Raw genomic sequence first — 19,308 nt, forward strand, 5'->3', positions numbered from 1 at the left:
TGAAACTCATCCATGGTTAAGAACCCTTGCTATAAAAGATATGCGCACCTTATAGAATTGCATTAAGCGCCAGTGCATGTCTTAACTTTTAGGTGTACTCATTTAGGCCAAGGAAAACCAGGCCTAAATACCTGGGCCTAACGCCCACAATCTGCCAATGCTCATCCCCTGATCACATCCTCTCTTCAGATTCACGAATTAGAATTGGCTCATAACTTTATAGAATACTCTTGTCATGTGCGTAACTTCTAATTAGTGCCAATTAGCTTCAATTATGAGGTATTAATTGCCAATTATCAATACTGATTAGGCTTGTTAAACAATTATGTTGTATGTGTAGATTAGTTGTGTGCAAGAGGTAAATCAATAAAATAACATAAGAGGAATATGTAACTAGGGTAATAAAAAAAATAAATTTGCATACACTTCGTGGGTAGCATGATCAGGTTTAGCCATTCTGTAGCCACTTTTGATCTTGTTGTAAAAAGTAGAATCAACCATCATTCCAGGGTATGGGGTGCCACCTAGAGGTGAAATGTTAAAAATAGAATTATGAAAAGATTTATATTTGTTGTATGTTTTGGTTTACATAGCACAGATATGTCAAAATCTATTTAAATTTTTATAGTGCTAAAACATTATGGCCTACATTTACAGTAGGTACTACAGTTCTCAAATGACAGTCAAAAATAGAGGAGAGTCCTCAATACCTGCTACTGCTTTGACCGAAAGTTATATTTCTATCAAAAGGAACAAAAATAGCTTCATAGATTCAATATTGTATAACACACTACTCTGAATGCACAAAATGAATGACATTACTGCTTTGATTATGCTATATGAAAACATGCAAAATTTCCAGTTAATATCATTAAACTTATGGCTGCAGTTCTTTGAAATGATTAATGTATTTTCTAATGATTCTAAAATCAATCATTTAATAATTATAAAGTGGTAGGAGCCGACTGTTTCTTTCAAAAGCCCTGAAGAGAAAGGTCAGACATACAGTATTAAGTTGTAAGATCTTGTGTTTGAAGCACACCAGACCCAATCATGTAATCTAATGGCTTTTCTTAAATAAGAAGCCAGGCTAATTGTTGGGTTTTTTTTTGTCACAATTGTGTAACTGGTAGGAGGGTTTAAAAAAAAAAAAAATTGTTTTCATTGGATATTTTTGCCATGCGATAACTCTGAATACTCTGAACAAACTGTGGTATATATGAGAGGCACATAAGTTATTTTTTAGTTAGTCCTTAGTCATGTTGGGCACTTCAAAAAAAAGCTTTCACCCTGATAAAGCCACCTCTTGGCATAACACTATCCATAACTAGTGATAAAGTTGATGGATGTTATAGGTATGAAAATTATTGAGATGGTATAAGAAAAGTTATTATAAAGATTTGAACGGTAACATTTAGTCCATCTTACCAGTTATAAAAATTTGGGAGTCTACCTGGATCGCAAATTATCTTTTGATTTTCATATTACCACTCTTGTTAAAAATAAATAAATAAATCTTACTTCCTTCTATGGAAACTAAGAATGATAAAACCAAATTTTGATATTTTTTTTTTCATTTAGATTGTTGGTACATTCTGAGTTTATTGGACTATTGTAATAGCCTCTATCTCTCAATTTCTTAGCAAAATATAAAAAGTTTGCAGATCATTCAAAATACTGTGGTAAGGTTGATTTTTTGGATTAAAACAAACTGATTTACATATCTTAGTATTATCATAGATTACACTGGCTGACTATGGAGGCTAGAATAATTTTCAAGTTTGGTTGTATATGTTTTAAAGCTCTGAATGGATTATTGTCAAGTTATCTTGATCATTTCAAATTCGTAAACAGGAAACATTTACATATACTACAATTATTTGACTTTCCATCAGTAAAGGGATATGTTTATAAACAATTTTTTTGGTAAAAATTTTATCATATCAGGCAGCTTTATGTGAAAAACAAGTTGGCGTTTACATATAATTTTCCACCTCTTATTTAGTTTTCAGAAAAATGCTGCAAATATATTTATTTGGCACATATCTTAATTCATTATGATTATACTATGTTAGTATTGTTTGATTTGTAAAATGCACAGAACCTTGAGTTCTGTTATGTTATGCATCACATTTATTGATAAGAAATTCACAAAAACAAGATCTGAATTTATGAAGGTTTTTTTGGTTTTTTTTTTTTAATAACTATGCTCTTCAGCCACAAAGTATAATTTAATGACAGTGGCAGGTACTGAGGTCTTTTTCTTCTCTTGTTTTGTAAATTATCATTTGGGAAGTTTTTGCTTTGTGGTTTGATTTTCCAATTTTTTTTATCTCATTTCTCAGCCAGTACAAGAGGATAAAATTTCTCAAGTTACAAAACCAAATGCTAGAAGAAAGGCAGTGAACAATAGAAAGAATGCAAACAGAGAAAGTAAGAAAGGGTACAGGAAAAAAGCAAGTGGAAAACAGGAACACAGTTTTAGTAGGAAATAGAGGCATGGCTGCTGAAGAAGAGTGCTTGCTTGTGGGCTATGGAGAGCAGTCATATAGGGCTCCATAATGTTTGATGGAACAATATTGACTTCAAAGGGGACTTGTATACCACCTTTTTGTGGCTTTGGCGTTCAAAGCTGACATTTGAAGTAGTGGGCACTAGAGGTTTAAGTGACTTGCCCAGTGTCACAAGGAGCAGCACCAGGATTTGATCTCACAACCCACAGCCCTTCCTCTAGAACAAAGAATTTTTGGCAGTGGATAAGTGAGAGTTGGAAATCAAGCAGAATTGGAGTGTAGTAAGTAGGAAAAAAGAACAGATTAGGTGAGCCCAAATATTTTAAAAAAACATGTATTAGTGTTTAAAGTTTGAGCTTCAAGCTCAGTCAGAACCTGGGTTGGTTCATTCAGAAGTAGACTGGGGGAATTCCCCTAGTTTACATCCTCTCCCAAGTCACTTAGCTGATTCATTGCAGCAACAAGCCTTGATTAAGAAAAATTCTCCAGGGATCTTACCAGAATTCTGAAATCATAAACCTGTACACTGACCACTAGGTGTCAAAATTGCACAATGACTGAACCTCCATGGACTATTAAATGCACCATAACATTCCCAGCTCCAGGAGTCATAAGACCTGAGAAGGGAACTGAATCCAGGATTTTCCTCATTGCACCAGGCTAGTCCCTCGTCTTATCATTTTGATTGGTACAGCTCTTTTGATTTCAAGGTGTACTTAATGATATACAGAATTACGCTTGGAGCTTGCACAGCAGCTTTTAAAGTGATATTGAACTTAAAAGCTGCACACTATTTAATACAAAGCTGATTCCAGGCGACATCATTCAGTCTATGAAAAATAAATGCAATATATTTGGAGGATATTGTATTATGAACTAGAAAATGTCTACTACATACCCAGGGAAAATATTTCCCATAGCAGAATGCCATAAGACCAGACGTCACTCAGTGTTGTATACAAATTGTCAAAGATGCTTTCAGGTGCCATCCATTTCACTGGAAGAAAAGTCTGCATCAAACAAACAAATGGGAATAATTAAACAACAGATTCTGAATGACAGATTGGTTTAATAGAGAAGATACCAATAAAAAGTGCCAGTCTGATGTTTACAAGCATTGAATAGTGTTCATAGTTTATTTAAATTTTGATTAAAAGCTTAACCAAAAGGTACAAAACATTGTACATAATAATTAAAAATAGCTGGGAGACAAACATTTTAAATAATTAGACATACACCAACTAATCATACATACTTATGTCTCTCTCATTAAACTTGTAACAAACTACATAATCAACTGCTATTTAACATCTTGGCAAAGTACAGACAGTCGCAGATATATATTTTTTATATTAAGAGACCCTGTTACTAAACTGTGGTAGGATTTGAATTTAACACACATTAACAGCAAAGCCTAGGGTTGCCATATTTTGGGCTGCAAAACCCCGGACACATGGCTCCGCCCTGTTCCACCTCTGGTCCTGCCCCGTTTACAGAATATAGCTCAGTGATTTTATTTTCAGCTCTGAGGTTTTGTTTTTTTTTTAGGCTCCATATATAAAATCTAGTTCATAATGGCTGCTGGAAATCATCTGAGTACTGCAGATATTCAGCTCCTGTACCTGCATAATTATCTGGGCCAGTAAGGACAGCAAGTGGCCTGGATACAGATCTGGGTACCAGTGCTGAGCACTGGCATTACCCAGATCACTTCCAGCTCTTTCTCGACTCTACCCCTGGATTGCCCTAATTCCATGAGAGAGACACGTTTTTAGACATCTATTTGGAGGCAATTCTATAAAGGAAATTAAACACTTACTTAGACAAAGGCCACTTATCAGACATTAAGAACATAAGAATTGCCGCTGCTGGGTCAGACCAGTGGTCCAGTGCCCAGCAGTTCGCTCACGCGGTGGCCCTTAGGTCAAAGACCAGTGCCCTATTTGAGTCTAGCCTTATTTGCATATGTTCTTTTCCAGTAGGAACTTATCCAACCTCGTCTTGAATCCCTGAAGGGTGCTTTCCCCTATAACAGTCTCTGGGAGAGCGTTCCAGACCTCCAACACTCTCTGGATAAAGAACTTCCTTACATTAGTTCTCCCTTTTGTCCTTGAAATTCCTTCCTCTTTCTATTTATTTTTTTGCAACATGTAACATGTCTTGTCAGTAATATTTTGTAGTTTTTTTTTGTTTTTTTTTTATTACCCTGTTTTTACTTTTTAAAAAAAATTTTGTACAATGTAAACCGCTTAGGCAATTAAAGCCTAAAGAAACTTGAAACTTTATAAGATATTAGCACAGCAAGGCAACTGTATGTGGTTATTTGAGATGTGATCACTTATCCCAGTCAAGGAGTGGTATGTATAAAAATAGTATTCTAAAATTTACATGAATTAGTGTACTCCCACCCATTTGTATGCCTATCTTCAAAGTAAATACCATCACATTTAGGCGCCATCTTATAGAATAGTGTGTAATCAGAATATTGGCATTTTGATCATTTATGCGAGTTCTTGGTGCCTAAAAGATCACCCCTTTATAGAATTTATGTCAGAGATGATTAAATGAATTGTCTTTTTGTTAGTTTTGCCTTGGCGTCTAGCACCTCGACCCCGATGAAGTGGGTGAAACGCAATTTCACGTCAGGAGATGTGTTGTTGCAATTCATATATAAGTTACTATATAAGCTTTCAGATAAAATGTTGAAATCTTAATTGAAAGATCATTAAGAGAAATATTTTTGATAAAATATTATTGATCAATGAAGAGTGCAGCTATGTTTGAGCAATTTACTCTAGCAGCTATCTAAAGATCCTAATAACAACCCCCCCAAATAAAATAAAAAAAAAAAAAATATATATATATATATATACATACACATACATACACTTACATACACTTACATACATACACACACACATAAAAAAAATTAGAGAAGAAATATCTAATAATCTTTGAATGGCTTCACTGCTCAGATTGTTAATGCTGAATTATGATCTACCGCATCCATATCTGGATAATGCCACTAAAAATCCAGATATGGCCCCAGTGAGCAGCACTTTCTAGGTAGAACAGTTCCCACCTGGAAAATTGCAGCTAAATATCGAACCAGTTATTCTTTGTAAAAATGAACATGGGGATTTTATTTTATTTTATTTTTTTCACTTATTTATTTATTCAATTTTATCAATACAAACAAGCAATACACTACTTGTATTTCAGATTAACAAAAATTATTAAAATGAAAATTTATAAACCCAGTCCACTGAAGTCAGTGTTTTGGTTATTCACTTATATTTCCAATATATTTAGTCCACAAACTTTGGAGAGAGATTTTTAGAAAATAAATTTAACAATTGAAACAATCTTATCCAACCTAGAAAGCGGCAATTATCTGCGGTGCTACAGCCATTCATGGCAGGTTATACATTCTCAGCCATAGACACTACTTGCTCTTTGGATTCTATAAATCCTACCAGTTGTTTAGGTTCAAAAAATAAGTAATTATTGTTCTGATAAGACACAAAACATTTTACAGGAAATTTCAACAAAAAATTTGCCCCCAAGGCAAGGACTCTTGGCCTTAATGCCAAGAATTCTTTCCTACGCCTCTGGGATCTTAAAGACATGTCAGGAAATATTCGAACATTAGAACCTAAAAACTACCGTATTTTCGCGGATATAACGCGCGCGTTATACGTGATTTTACATACCGCGCATACCCCTCGCGCGTTATATGCCTGAGCGCGGTATACAAAAGTTTTTAAACATAGTTCCCACCCCGCCCGACGCCCGATTCACCCCCCCAGCAGGACCGCTCGCACCCCCACCCCGAACGACCGCTCGCACGCGCTCCCACCCGCACCCGCATCCACGATCGGAGCAAGAGGGAGCCCAAGCCCTCTTGCCCGGCCGACTCCCCGACGTCCGATACATCCCCCCCCCGGCAGGACCACTCGCACCCTCACCCCGAAGGACCGCCGACTCCCCAACAATATCGGGCCAGGAGGGAGCCCAAACCCTCCTGGCCACGGCGACCCCCTAACCCCACCCCGCACTACATTACGGGCAGGAGGGATCCCAGGCCCTCCTGCCCTCGACGCAAACCCCCTCCCCCCAACGACCGCCCCCCCCCAAGAACCTCCGCCCGTCCCCAAGCCGACCCGCGACCCCCCTGGCCGACCCCCACGACACCCCCACCCGCCTTCCCCGTACTTTGTGTAGTTGGGCCAGAAGGGAGCCCAAACCCTCCTGGCCACGGCGACCCCCTAACCCCACCCCGCACTACATTACGGGCAGGAGGGATCCCAGGCCCTCCTGCCCTCGACGCAAACCCCCCTCCCTCCAACGACCGCCCCCCCCCAAGAACCTCCGACCGACCCGCGACCCCCCTGGCCGACCCCCCCACCCCCCTTCCCCGTACCTTTGGAAGTTGGCCGGACAGACGGGAGCCAAACCCGCCTGTCCGGCAGGCAGCCAACGAAGGAATGAGGCCGGATTGGCCCATCCGTCCTAAAGCTCCGCCTACTGGTGGGGCCTAAGGAGCGTGGGCCAATCAGAATAGGCCCTGGAGCCTTAGGTCCCACCTGGGGGCGCGGCCTGAGACACATGGTCGGGTTTGGCCCATGTGCCTCAGGCCGCGCCCCCAGGTGGGACCTAAGGCTCCAGGGCCTATTCTGATTGGCCCACGCGCCTTAGGCCCCACCAGTAGGCGGAGCTTTAGGACGGATGGGCCAATCCGGCCTCATTCCTTCGTTGGCTGCCTGCCGGACAGGCGGGTTTGGCTCCCGTCTGTCCGGCCAACTTCCAAAGGTACGGGGAAGGGGGGTGGGGGGGTCGGCCAGGGGGGTCGCGGGTCGGTCGGAGGTTCTTGGGGGGGGGCGGTCGTTGGAGGGAGGGGGGTTTGCGTCGAGGGCAGGAGGGCCTGGGATCCCTCCTGCCCGTAATGTAGTGCGGGGTGGGGTTAGGGGGTCGCCGTGGCCAGGAGGGTTTGGGCTCCCTTCTGGCCCAACTACACAAAGTACGGGGAAGGCGGGTGGGGGTGTCGTGGGGGTCGGCCAGGGGGGTCGCGGGTCGGCTGGGGGACGGGCGGAGGTTCTTGGGGGGGGCGGTCGTTGGGGGGAGGGGGTTTGCGTCGAGGGCAGGAGGGCCTGGGATCCCTCCTGCCCGTAATGTAGTGCGGGGTGGGGTTAGGGGGTCGCCGTGGCCAGGAGGATTTGGGCTCCCTCCTGGCCCAATATTGTCGGGGAGTCGGCGGTCCTTCGGGGTGGGGGTGCGAGTGGTCCTGCCGAGGGGGGAGAAGAATCGGACGTCGAGGGGGGGCATCAGGCTTTCAGGATGGGGACAGGACTTCAAGGGGGGACAGGCAGACCTTCAAGGGGGGACAGGCAGACCTTCAAGGGGGGACAGGACTTCAAGGGGGACAGGCACGGAGAGGCGGGGCAGTGCACCGAAAGTCAGGGCGGGTGAACGGTGAGTCGGGGCAACCAGAGGAGAGTCGGGGCAGTGCACCGAAAGTCGGGGTGAGTCGGGGCAACCAAAGGAGAGTCGGGGCAGTGCACCGAAAGTCAGGGTGAGTCGGGGCAACCAGATGAGAGTCGGGGAGGGCGAAAGGAGAATCGGGGTGGCCAGAGGAGAGTCGGGGAGAGCGAAAGGAGAGTCGGGGTGGCCAGAGGAGAGTCGGGCAGCATGCGCGTTATATGCCTGAGCGCGGTATAGAAAAGTTTTTGTACATATCATCGTGATTTCTGCGCGCTATACCCCTGTGCGCGTTTTACAATGGTGCGCGTTATATCCGCGAAAATACGGTAATATGACGAAAATACAAAACGCAATACATATTCTCTATCACTTTCCAAAGTGAGAGTTATTAACAGGGTTTTTCTTTCTGTTATAACCTCCAAGGAGTTTTCCCAAAAAGTTGTTAAGTTCATATTTTCATCGTTTGTCCCTTGAATCTCATTAGGAGTGGAAACTTCCACAGGTCTCTTAATTTGAAAGTAATTAGCTCTAACAATAGGTGGCAGACTTTCAGTAGGAATAAGCAAAATTTCCTTACAATACTTTCTTGCCATCTCCATTGGTGAAATAAAGGGACATTTTGGAAAATTTAGGAGTCTCAAATTATTTTTCTTTAATTGGTTCTCGAAACTTTCCATTTTTCTAGCAATAAATGTTCTTTCTTTTACTAATTCCAAGTCCAATGTTTTCATTCCACAAATTGTTGACTCCTGTTTTTCTATTTTCTCACTTAAATCTTTAAGGGCCAAACCCTGTTGCTTCACTTTAGAGTGGATAGTTCCATAGTCAATGTTTAAAGTGGAAAAAGACAATTTGAGATTAGCATCCATAACTGAAATGGCCTGCCATAAAGCCTTCATATCTATTGTTTTAGGCTTCTCCAGAACATGGGGATTTTATTCTTTTGCATTTAACCCATCTCAAAATGTAACCAAACTGACAAAGTACATACACTGCCTTTAGAGACATAGTTGGAGTCATGCATGATGTCCCTTGCCAGACCAAAGTCACAGATCTTCACAATCTTCCCCTGAGCTAGCAGGACATTACGAGCTGCCAAGTCGCGGTGTACACACTACCCAAGAGAAAGAAAAGAGAAATGTCAGTGGAAAGGCGATACCTACTCTGTAATGTTACACCACTATACTAAAGTGCATCATGGGAAAGACAATGTTGACACATGTTAAACGCTCATGAATGTCGGTTCAGTACCATCAATATTAAGCAGTACTTAGCTATCCGGGAATGGCTGTCCGCCGATATTCAGTGAGAGATAGTTGGCTATCTCCTGCTGATTATCCAGTTCACTGGCTTGGTAGGTGATCGGCATTGTTGAACAACATTTGCCAGTCACTGCTAATATTCATCAGCCGGCCGCTAGGTCTCAGCCAACCATCCAATGAATTTGATAAGTGATCAAATCAAATTGTAATAAAACTTGAACTTGAATATCAGCTTGGTTGGCTGTGTTCATGGCAGCAAATTTTGACCTGGATATTCAATGTTGGTGGTCTGATACAGCCCTGGCATTGAATATCCGAGATCCCTGTGGACTGCAGGAGGTAGCTGGGCAGTCTCCCGCGGTCTCAACATCAGGCCCAATGTGTCTTAACACTACCTAACCCTTAATGTATGAGCAATCTAGTCTGCGCTAATATTAATCAAGTTTTAATGCATATTTATGCCTTAAATAAAATGTGGAATTTCATAAAAATTCATCCACAGCACATTACTATTTTTTTTAATCAAACCCTCCCTCAGCATTTTGTGAAAGCAGCATACAAATCAAATTAAACAGAGTTAACTCAACTTGTGTTAGGCAAATTAACCCATTAGTTAAGTTTTTGCTTTAGTCTCTGGACAATGATGACCACCCCCAAAGTCCTCTCTCCAAGTGACAGTAAACAACCCCTATGAACTAAGAGTTCCCTTCTTCCCTCCTATCCCTTGGCATATGCCCCCCCCAACCAAAGGAACCCCCCTCACTGGTCTTCTACCACTCCTCTTTAACAAAGGGCTCCTACAGACTACAGGAGAATCCTCTCTGCTGCAAAAAGTCTTCACGGGTCATGGAAGCACTCCCTATATTTTCTCATCATAATAATCTGGGGATTTTTAGTCTACCTTGCTAAATAATGCTCAAGGCAGAATTATACCAGTTTTAGAATCCTGATGTAATAACTTCCTGCTAAAAAGATCTAACCTTCCCTCCAGTCTCTTGCAACTCCAATTTACCAAATGGCATGTTGACTGACTTTGTGTAGGCTTGTTTTTTGTGTTGTTTTTTTTTTTTTTTTTTAAGAAGAGGATGCTTTATTTTGGATGGCCTTACTCCCCCAGTGGTAAGCAACCCCCTCCTACCATCCAAAAATGTGAAAAGAAACCCCAGTATTGTCCAGCCTATATGACAGATTCACATGGCTCACATCCATTAGCTCAATACAGCAGAGAGGCACCCAAAAGGATTATTGCAGTGAATGTCATATTAAAAGTCCCAGGTACTTGCTTATACTATATGGTGAGCTCTCCAAAGCCTACTGTACCTACATAAAGATGACACCTGCAGGCATAATGGCCATTGTTGTGGTGTACAGGTGGGTACAATAAGTTTTGGGTGGGTTTTGGAGGGTTCATACAATATAAGCAAGTTATAGTGACATCTGTACCTGGTACTTTTAATATGACAATCACTGCAGTAATCCTTAGAGTGATCCTCTGCTGTACTCAGGAATGTTCAGCCGTCTGTAACAGTTTGCTAAGAATGCTGGCTGTTTCAACGTCAGAAAAACTTGGGCGTCTTTATATTTGAGAATGGCCAAAATAGATAAGACGTACTAAGGGCCCAAACAGCTAGATAATTTATTTTCATACAAACAAAAAAAAAAGATAGACATCTTGCAGTTTTGAAAATGGACATTTTCTGTGCTGGATTTCTGGACATCTTTCCCAAACATCCTAACTCAACTTAGACGTCCTATTGAAAATGCCCCTTTGTGCATTGAACACAATCTTTTCCTGTGTATAATGCCAGCATTAAAATTGGTTGTTGATGTGTATGTACAGTATACTGCCAGTTTTAGTGCTGCTTTTTGCTATATATTGATTCCTAAGGAAGGGCCGTGATTTTGCTGTATATTGATTCCTAAAGAAGGGCACTTACATTTTTAGATGCCAAAAATTCCATTCCACGTGCAACCTGGTAAGTAAAGCTCAATAAATCCAATAGAGAGAGGCCATCTGAACTGTCATCTGAGAGGAAAGTTTTGGTCTCTGGGTCTATCAAAAAGAAAATGGAGTTGTTTAATGTATAATACAATAATTATGATTTTTGGAATCTAATTACTTAATGACCCTCCTAAATTTTGTCAAGCCTCAATTGGTGATTTTTATGCAAGATGATCAAATAGATGTAATGTCTAATTGTAATCAAAAGTTGTGTTTTAAATGATTGGCTTTGTAATCATGATTTTGATTCTTGAACAACCCTCTGCTTTGTGGATATCTAGAAACTATAAGCTGGGAGTGTGTGGTGCAGTGGTTAGAGCTACAGCCTTGTCACCCTGAGGTTGTGGGTTCAAATCCCACACTGCGCCTTGTGACCCTGGGCAAGTCACCTAATCCCCATTGGCCCAGGTACATTAGATAAGAGTGGGAGCACACCAGAACAGTTAGGGAAAAATGTTTTGAGTACCTGAATAATTTGTAATCCGCATAGAATTGTAGGATATGCGGAATATAAAATTATTTTAAAAAATAAATAAAATAAGCCATTAAAGCCAGAAATATGGGGGAAGTGTTTGTTAGATAAAATTGTAGCATGGGGGTTTTGTTGTGATAGAAACATAGAAAGATGACGGCAGAAAAGGGCTATTGCCCATCAAGTCTGCCCACTCTACTGTCCCACCCCATTAAGTCAGAGTGCTGCTCGACCCACGTAGAGATCCCACTGGATGTCCCATTTATTCTTAAAGTCGAGCACTGTGATTTTCTTCACAGCTAAGTGCAATTGTGCAAGCTTGATTTTTTTCAACTGAGAATGATTCATCAACTGAAGCATTATCTTACACTATCAAACTTAAAAGTAGTCCATGTCCTGGTTACTATGCTGCTGACTTACTGTAATTCATTATATCAAGGACTGATTAAGAACAGTTTTGAAAAGTTTGCCGTTAATTCAGAGCACAGCAGCATGGTAAATAACACGTGTTCTTGTTTAATTACATTGGACGCAGATTATAATGCAAATTTCATTCAAGCTGCTGTGACTTGTTTATAAAGCTTTCTAAATGGGTATTCTGAAATATCTTCTCAAATGACATAAATGTGTCTCAACTTATATTATGTTCTTCTCTGAAATTAATGATTCATCTACCGTGAGTTCCATTAAGTTGGCAACAGGATATTTCATAAGAACATATAAGAATTGCTGCTGCTGGGTCAGACCAGTGGTCCATAGTGCTCAGCAGTCTGCTCACACGGCGGCCCTCTGGTCAAAGACCAGCGCCCTAACTGAGACTAGCCCTACCTGCGTACATTCTGGTTCAGCAGGAACTTGTCTAACTTATCTTGAATCCCTAAAGGGCGTTTTCCCCTATGACAGACTCCGGAAGAGTGTTCCAGTTTTCTACCACTCTCTGGGTGAAGAAGAACTTCCTTATGTTCGTACGGGATCTATCCCCTTTCAACTATAGAGAGTGCCCTCTTGTTCTTCCTACCTTGGAGAGGGTGAACAACCTGTCCTTATCTACTAAGTCTATTCCCTTCAGTACCTTGAATGTTTCATAAGAACATAAGAATTGCCGTTGCTGGGTCAGACCAGTGGTCCATCATGCTCAGCAGTCCACTCAAAGACCAGCGCCCTAACTATGACTAGCCCTATCAGCGTACGTTCTTGTTCAGCAGGAACTTGTCTAACTTTATCCAGATCGTTTATAAAGATGTTGAAGAGCACGGGTCCTGCGGCACCCCACTGGTGATGCTCTTCAATATGGAACTCACTTCTAGATGACTTTAAGCAGTATTTTTTATTATTTACCATTTTGTAATGCATTAAAAATGTGGTTATTTGAGAAAAGATATGGTCTAAATACATATTTGAGCATTAACATCTATTGTTATGAATTAAGATTGTTTACTAATGCTTTATATTGTACTATGGGGAACAGAATTGAGGGGCTAGAAAAAAAGATTGATATTCTTGGATTAAATGAAAGGAAGAAGGGCAGGGAGGAACAGAAGAGGTAGATGCAAAGATTGAATGGGGAGAAGAATTCTGGATCAGGGGAATATAATCTAGGACCAATAGAGGAAGGTTCCAGGAGTAGGGGTGGACAAACTGACACAAGAGACAGAACCAGTTGGGGGAGGATCCATACTGGGCAGGGAGAGGTATTTTCTCCCATCTTTGTTTCTACTTCTCCTAATACTTACATTAAAGAAAGCGTATATAAAAGAAAAGCAGGTCCTAATATAGTATAGACACAGTATGGAAAAAAAAATTATAATATTATTATAATTTACTCTTGTCACTCTGAAAAATGCTTTCCACTTTTATCATCATCATTACAAGAAAAGAGGATGGCTTTAATACCTTTCCAGCATATCACAAGGAAGCTATCATAGAGAATGACATGGCGACAGAATTTGTCACCATCCGCATGGATATCCGCGGGAAACCATCCCATGTCATTCTTTAGTGTCTATCTCAACCTCAGTCCTTCTACACCAGCATTTTTCAATGTAAAGCTTGAGGGTCAGTGGTTGTACCCAGTCATACTCTGATCCTTCCCTCTCATCTTAAAGAATGACACGGGATTGGTTTCCCACAGGTATGTGGATGGTGACAAATTCTGTCACAGTGTCATTCTCTATGTATATATTCTTTCATTCAGACTGGCTATTGTGCCATCATCTGCATCTGGTCTTTGGCCCCAAAGCAGTTGACTCTATCCTGAAAGAGAAGAATACCAGTGAGCTTCATTTCCCAGGTACCTGAAATAGATTTTTTCTTGTACGATGCAGGACGATCATACATGGATCTCTGGATATCTGAATATTTGGAACCCTCCTTCCGTTCAAGCATTGGCACATACTGCGTAGTATCAGCCTGCTTCATGTCCATGTAATCCCCATTATTCTCAAAAGACAGAATAACATAACTGCAAACAAAGTAGAAAATATAGTTTTCTATTCATTTCTTGAGCAAATTTTCTCGCATCTGTAGAAATAAGGGTCAACCAATAAGCTCCAGGCTAGGGGTGGACAAAGAGGGCTGCATGAATGTTAGTACTACTCAAGGGTGGACTGATCACTGGGACAATAGAGCTATGCCCAAGGTCTCTTAGCAGTAGGAGTCCGCTCTCCCCTTAGCTCCATATAGTTTAAACATTTTTGATAGGTAGTAAGGGTCTATGACACTTAGGGCTCCTTTTACAAAAGGTGCACTAGCGGTTTTAGCGTGTGCTAAAATGCCGCACGTACTAGCCACTACCACCTCCTTTTAAGGAGAAGGTAGTTTTTTGGCTAGCGAGCGCTATAAGGCGTGCTAATCTTGTGCGTGCGCTAAAAACGCTAGCACACCTTAGTAAAAGGAGCCCTTAGTGCCCTGGGGCCCAGATCACTGTCAGTCTGTCCCTGGCTAGAGGGCCACAACATTACATAATGTCAGAATGGGTAATGCACAAAGCTCTATTGACCATCTGTGATCAAAAATAATAAAAATTTAACTAAAAATGGTAAAAACAAACTGCTAGAGTAGCTATTCTGAAATTATTTGAAAAACGGAGTATGTAAAAATCACCAAAACTCTGGTAAATTACATGTTCTATATATACTTCCGTGGTCTCGGGGCCACATAAAATTCAGTGCCAGGTTGCATTTGGCATCCTATAGGAAGGGTTTTATATATCTGGCCAATCGGAGTTTTAGGCCACTCCCAGTGCATCCCAGGATGCACTGGGAAGGGGGCCTAAAACTCTGGTTGTCCCAGGTGCCTAAGGCACCAGGAAGGGGAAGGCCTGACATTTTGCAGTGGCAGGCCTACTGGCAGGATAGTGTGAGCATCCTTCTTGCCAGCAGACCTGGGGCTCGGGGGTGGCAGGGGAATCTTGGTGGGAGGGGCATTTGGGGAGTATCAGGGGATCTTGGGGTGCCAGAGAGTGTCAGGTATGGAGTCAGGGAGTGTTTGGGGGGCTTCAGAGGATGATGGGGCCAGCGGCAGGAGAGAGTAGGCATCCGTCCTGCCAGGGGATGTCTCAGGGGTGGCAGCAGGAGGAATTGGGCACTCCTCCTGCTGCAGACATTCATAGGGGGGCTTTGTGGGTTCTGGCAGGAGGGAGTGGGCATCCCTCCTGCTGAGGGATGTCTAGGAGGGTGAGGGTAGGAGGGAGTGGGCATCCCTCCTGCTGGGGGATATCTCAGGGGGGTGGGGGGGGGGGGTGCAGGCAAGAGGAACTTCATTTGATACAAGACAACTTCAGACCTTACAAAATATAGTGATTAAACTTTTAGGGCATAAAAGCAGATATGATCTTGTTACTCTTATTTGCAATGTCACTTGCTTCTGATATCTTATAGGATTCAGTTTAAAATACTTATGTTAATGTATAAACCTTTAAATATTTCACACCCAGGATATTTGAATTCTCTAACTATTCCTTATGCACTTAAGCAAACTAAGATTACTTCATGATAAGACTAGTTATTCTCCCAGTTAGAAGGACTAGAAGGGCAACTACCGTATTTTCGCGGATATAACGCGCGCGTTATACGTGATTTTACGTACCGCGCATACCCCTCGCGCGTTATATGCCTGAGCGCGGTATACAAAAGTTTTTAAACATAGTTCCCACCCCGCCCGACGCCCGATTCACCCCCCCAGCAGGACCGCTCGCACCCCCACCCCGAACGACCGCTCGCACGCGCTCCCACCCGCACCCGCATCCACGATCGGAGCAAGAGCGAGCCCAAGCCCTCTTGCCCGGCCGACTCCCCGACGTCCGATACATCCCCCCCCCCCCCGGCAGGACCACTCGCACCCTCACCCCGAAGGACCGCCGACTCCCCAACAATATCGGGCCAGGAGGGAGCCCAAACCCTCCTGGCCACGGCGACCCCCTAACCCCACCCCGCACTACATTACGGGCAGGAGGGATCCCAGGCCCTCCTGCCCTCGACGCAAACCCCCTCCCCCCAACGACCGCCCCCCCCCCAAGAACCTCCGCCCGTCCCCCAGCCGACCCGCGACCCCCCTGGCCGACCCCCACGACACCCCCACCCGCCTTCCCCGTACTTTGTGTAGTTGGGCCAGAAGGGAGCCCAAACCCTCCTGGCCACGGCGACCCCCTAACCCCACCCCGCACTACATTACGGGCAGGAGGGATCCCAGGCCCTCCTGCCCTCGACGCAAACCCCCCTCCCTCCAACGACCGCCCCCCCCCAAGAACCTCCGACCGACCCGCGACCCCCATGGCCGACCCCCCCACCCCCCTTCCCCGTACCTTTGGAAGTTGGCCGGACAGACGGGAACCAAACCCGCCTGTCCGGCAGACAGCCAACGAAGGAATGAGGCCGGATTGGCCCATCCGTCCTAAAGCTCCGCCTACTGGTGGGGCCTAAGGCGCGTGGGCCAATCAGAATAGGCCCTGGAGCCTTAGGTCCCACCTGGGGCGCGGCCTGAGGCACATGGGCCAAACCCGACCATGTGTCTCAGGCCGCGCCCCCAGGTGGGACCTAAGGCTCCAGGGCCTATTCTGATTGGCCCACGCGCCTTAGGCCCCACCAGTAGGCGGAGCTTTAGGACGGATGGGCCAATCCGGCCTCATTCCTTCGTTGGCTGCCTGCCGGACAGGCGGGTTTGGCTCCCGTCTGTCCGGCCAACTTCCAAAGGTACGGGGAAGGGGGGTGGGGGGGTCGGCCAGGGGGGTCGCGGGTCGGTCGGAGGTTCTTGGGGGGGGGGCGGTCGTTGGAGGGAGGGGGGTTTGCGTCGAGGGCAGGAGGGCCTGGGATCCCTCCTGCCCGTAATGTAGTGCGGGGTGGGGTTAGGGGGTCGCCGTGGCCAGGAGGATTTGGGCTCCCTCCTGGCCCAATATTGTCGGGGAGTCGGCGGTCCTTCGGGGTGGGGGTGCGAGTGGTCCTGCCGAGGGGGGAGAAGAATCGGACGTCGAGGGGGGGCATCAGGCTTTCAGGATGGGGACAGGACTTCAAGGGGGGACAGGCAGATCTTCAAGGGGGACAGGCAGACCTTCAAGGGGGACAGGCACGGAGAGGCGGGGCATTGCACCGAAAGTCAGGGCGGGTGAACGGTGAGTCGGGGCAACCAGAGGAGAGTCGGGGCAGTGCACCGAAAGTCAGGGTGAGTCGGGGCAACCAGAGGAGAGTCGGGGCAGTGCACCGAAAGTCAGGGTGAGTCGGGGCAACCAGATGAGAGTCGGGGAGGGCGAAAGGAGAGTCGGGGTGGCCAGAGGAGAGTCGGGGTGGCCAGAGGAGAGTCGGGGAGAGCGAAAGGAGAGTCGGGGTGGCCAGAGGAGAGTCGGGCAGCATGCGCGTTATATGCCTGAGCGCGGTATAGAAAAGTTTTTGTACATATCATCGTGATTTCTGCGCGCTATACCCCTGTGCGCGTTTTACAACGGTGCGCGTTATATCCGCGAAAATACGGTAATCGGTCTAACACTTTTTTAATCTGGCACCCTCATTATGGAATCAACTCCCTAATTATGACTGAAATCGAATTTTAAAGCATTCAAAAACACTCTTGAAGACTCTATTTTTTTAGTTAGCTTTTCGAAAGGAAAAGTCTTTCAATGTTCATATATATTAAAATATATTATTTTTGTCATAAGGTTCCTCTTTTTGAGGCTCAACAAACTCCAGGTTGATTTGTGTCTTTAAGCTTGTTTTACTGTCCTATGCTTTCATGGCATTCTTTTCTATTTTAATTTTATTTACTTTGTAAACCGCTGTGATCTGTTGTAAACAGCAGCTGTATATCAAATTTTTAATAAACTTGAACATATGAGCATCATACAGTAGATCCAAGTTATATGGACATTAAGATAGCTGTATAGGTATAAGCACTGGTCGCTTATTTGTGTGATTGTTTTACATGTACCTTTGTATTATGTATGTAATTTAGGAAAACACACACAACCCTCCCCCCCACAAAAAAAAACGAAGGCCCATTTCAGATTGTCCACAGTGAACATGCAGGAGATGAATATGTATAAACAGGAGCCCTGCATTGATGAAAAATTACACTTGCATACGGAGTCAGCATGATATGCAAAGTAGTATCATAACAGGCTTTTAACAAAGGTTTGTTGCATTTGTCCTTTACCTTCTTGTGCTCTCATCTGCTGGATTCATCCCAAATATATCCAAGTCTTTCTTCATCTTCTCTGGGTGCCTGTTCAGAAAATTGTCTCTGTTCTTGTGCAGGTAGTTTACCAAATCTCCATAAAAGCAGTATTCAGTAATAATGTAAATGGGCCCTAGAGAAATTAAGCAGAAAGAGTAGACCACTGTCAGAAATTGCTATAGAGACAATGAGGCATACAAACGCAGCACGATTCAAAAGAAGAAGTCGGTGCGTTTGTGAAGAAAAAGTCAAATCGCTTGAAATTCAGCGCCAGGAATGGCTCCTCGCTGGTTAAATAGCATTCGATTGGTTAACCGTGAATATTTAACTGGAGATAGCTGGTTATCTCAGTTGGGTCTGGATTCTAAAGATGGCACTATCGCCGGCCACTGTTTAGAGAATCGTGGCTTCGTGAAAGGTAGGCACTGGAAATGTAGGCCAAGATTTTCAAGGCCTACATTTCCGGTGCCTACCTTTCATGTGAATCACAGCCACAGAGGCGCTTTACGATGCCTAATGCCATTTCCGTCATAATGATACCGTGACTTGCACAACCAGAAGCAGCATCAATCAAATATAGAGAGAGATCTAGGGATCTTCAGACCACCAATCATCATTAATCCCCAATTGCTTTATCTCATAATATTCTTAGTCATTTAACTTTCTACTTTCATATTAATACTTTTCTGTCAGCGTTTTGTAAATTTTCGTTAAGATGAGAAACAATAAACTAATCTTGCAGCACCACCTCATCCGACGTGAGCCCCATTTCAGGGAGTGAGGTGTAAATAAATCATATAATCGATGCGTTTAACTTTCATAATAACAAGCATTTTGAGCTATGCCACTAGGTTAATGACTGAATATTGCACTAACAACATACATTTTAGTGGCCAACATACTGTGTTTCTCTTAAAA

At 43.7% G+C, this 19,308-nt stretch overlaps 1 protein-coding gene across 3 annotated transcripts in view; it reads right to left on the bottom strand.

Annotated features, from left to right (window-relative positions):
• The window catches only part of PDGFRA (platelet derived growth factor receptor alpha), a 92,535-nt gene that overhangs the window by 7,312 nt on the left and 65,915 nt on the right, over nt 1-19,308 (bottom strand). For all 3 annotated transcript variants that reach the window (XM_033945368.1, XM_033945376.1, XM_033945358.1), the window contains exons 15-20: nt 18,370-18,523; nt 14,025-14,191; nt 11,194-11,309; nt 8,986-9,108; nt 3,412-3,523; nt 425-524 (exon numbers count right to left, since the gene is read on the bottom strand). In XM_033945368.1, the coding sequence (XP_033801259.1) occupies nt 425-524; nt 3,412-3,523; nt 8,986-9,108; nt 11,194-11,309; nt 14,025-14,191; nt 18,370-18,523 (772 nt within the window). The remainder of the gene's footprint in view (nt 1-424; nt 525-3,411; nt 3,524-8,985; nt 9,109-11,193; nt 11,310-14,024; nt 14,192-18,369; nt 18,524-19,308) is intronic.

This window comes from Geotrypetes seraphini, chromosome 1 (assembly GCF_902459505.1).
Source record: "Geotrypetes seraphini chromosome 1, aGeoSer1.1, whole genome shotgun sequence".
Lineage (NCBI taxonomy): Eukaryota > Metazoa > Chordata > Amphibia > Gymnophiona > Dermophiidae > Geotrypetes > Geotrypetes seraphini.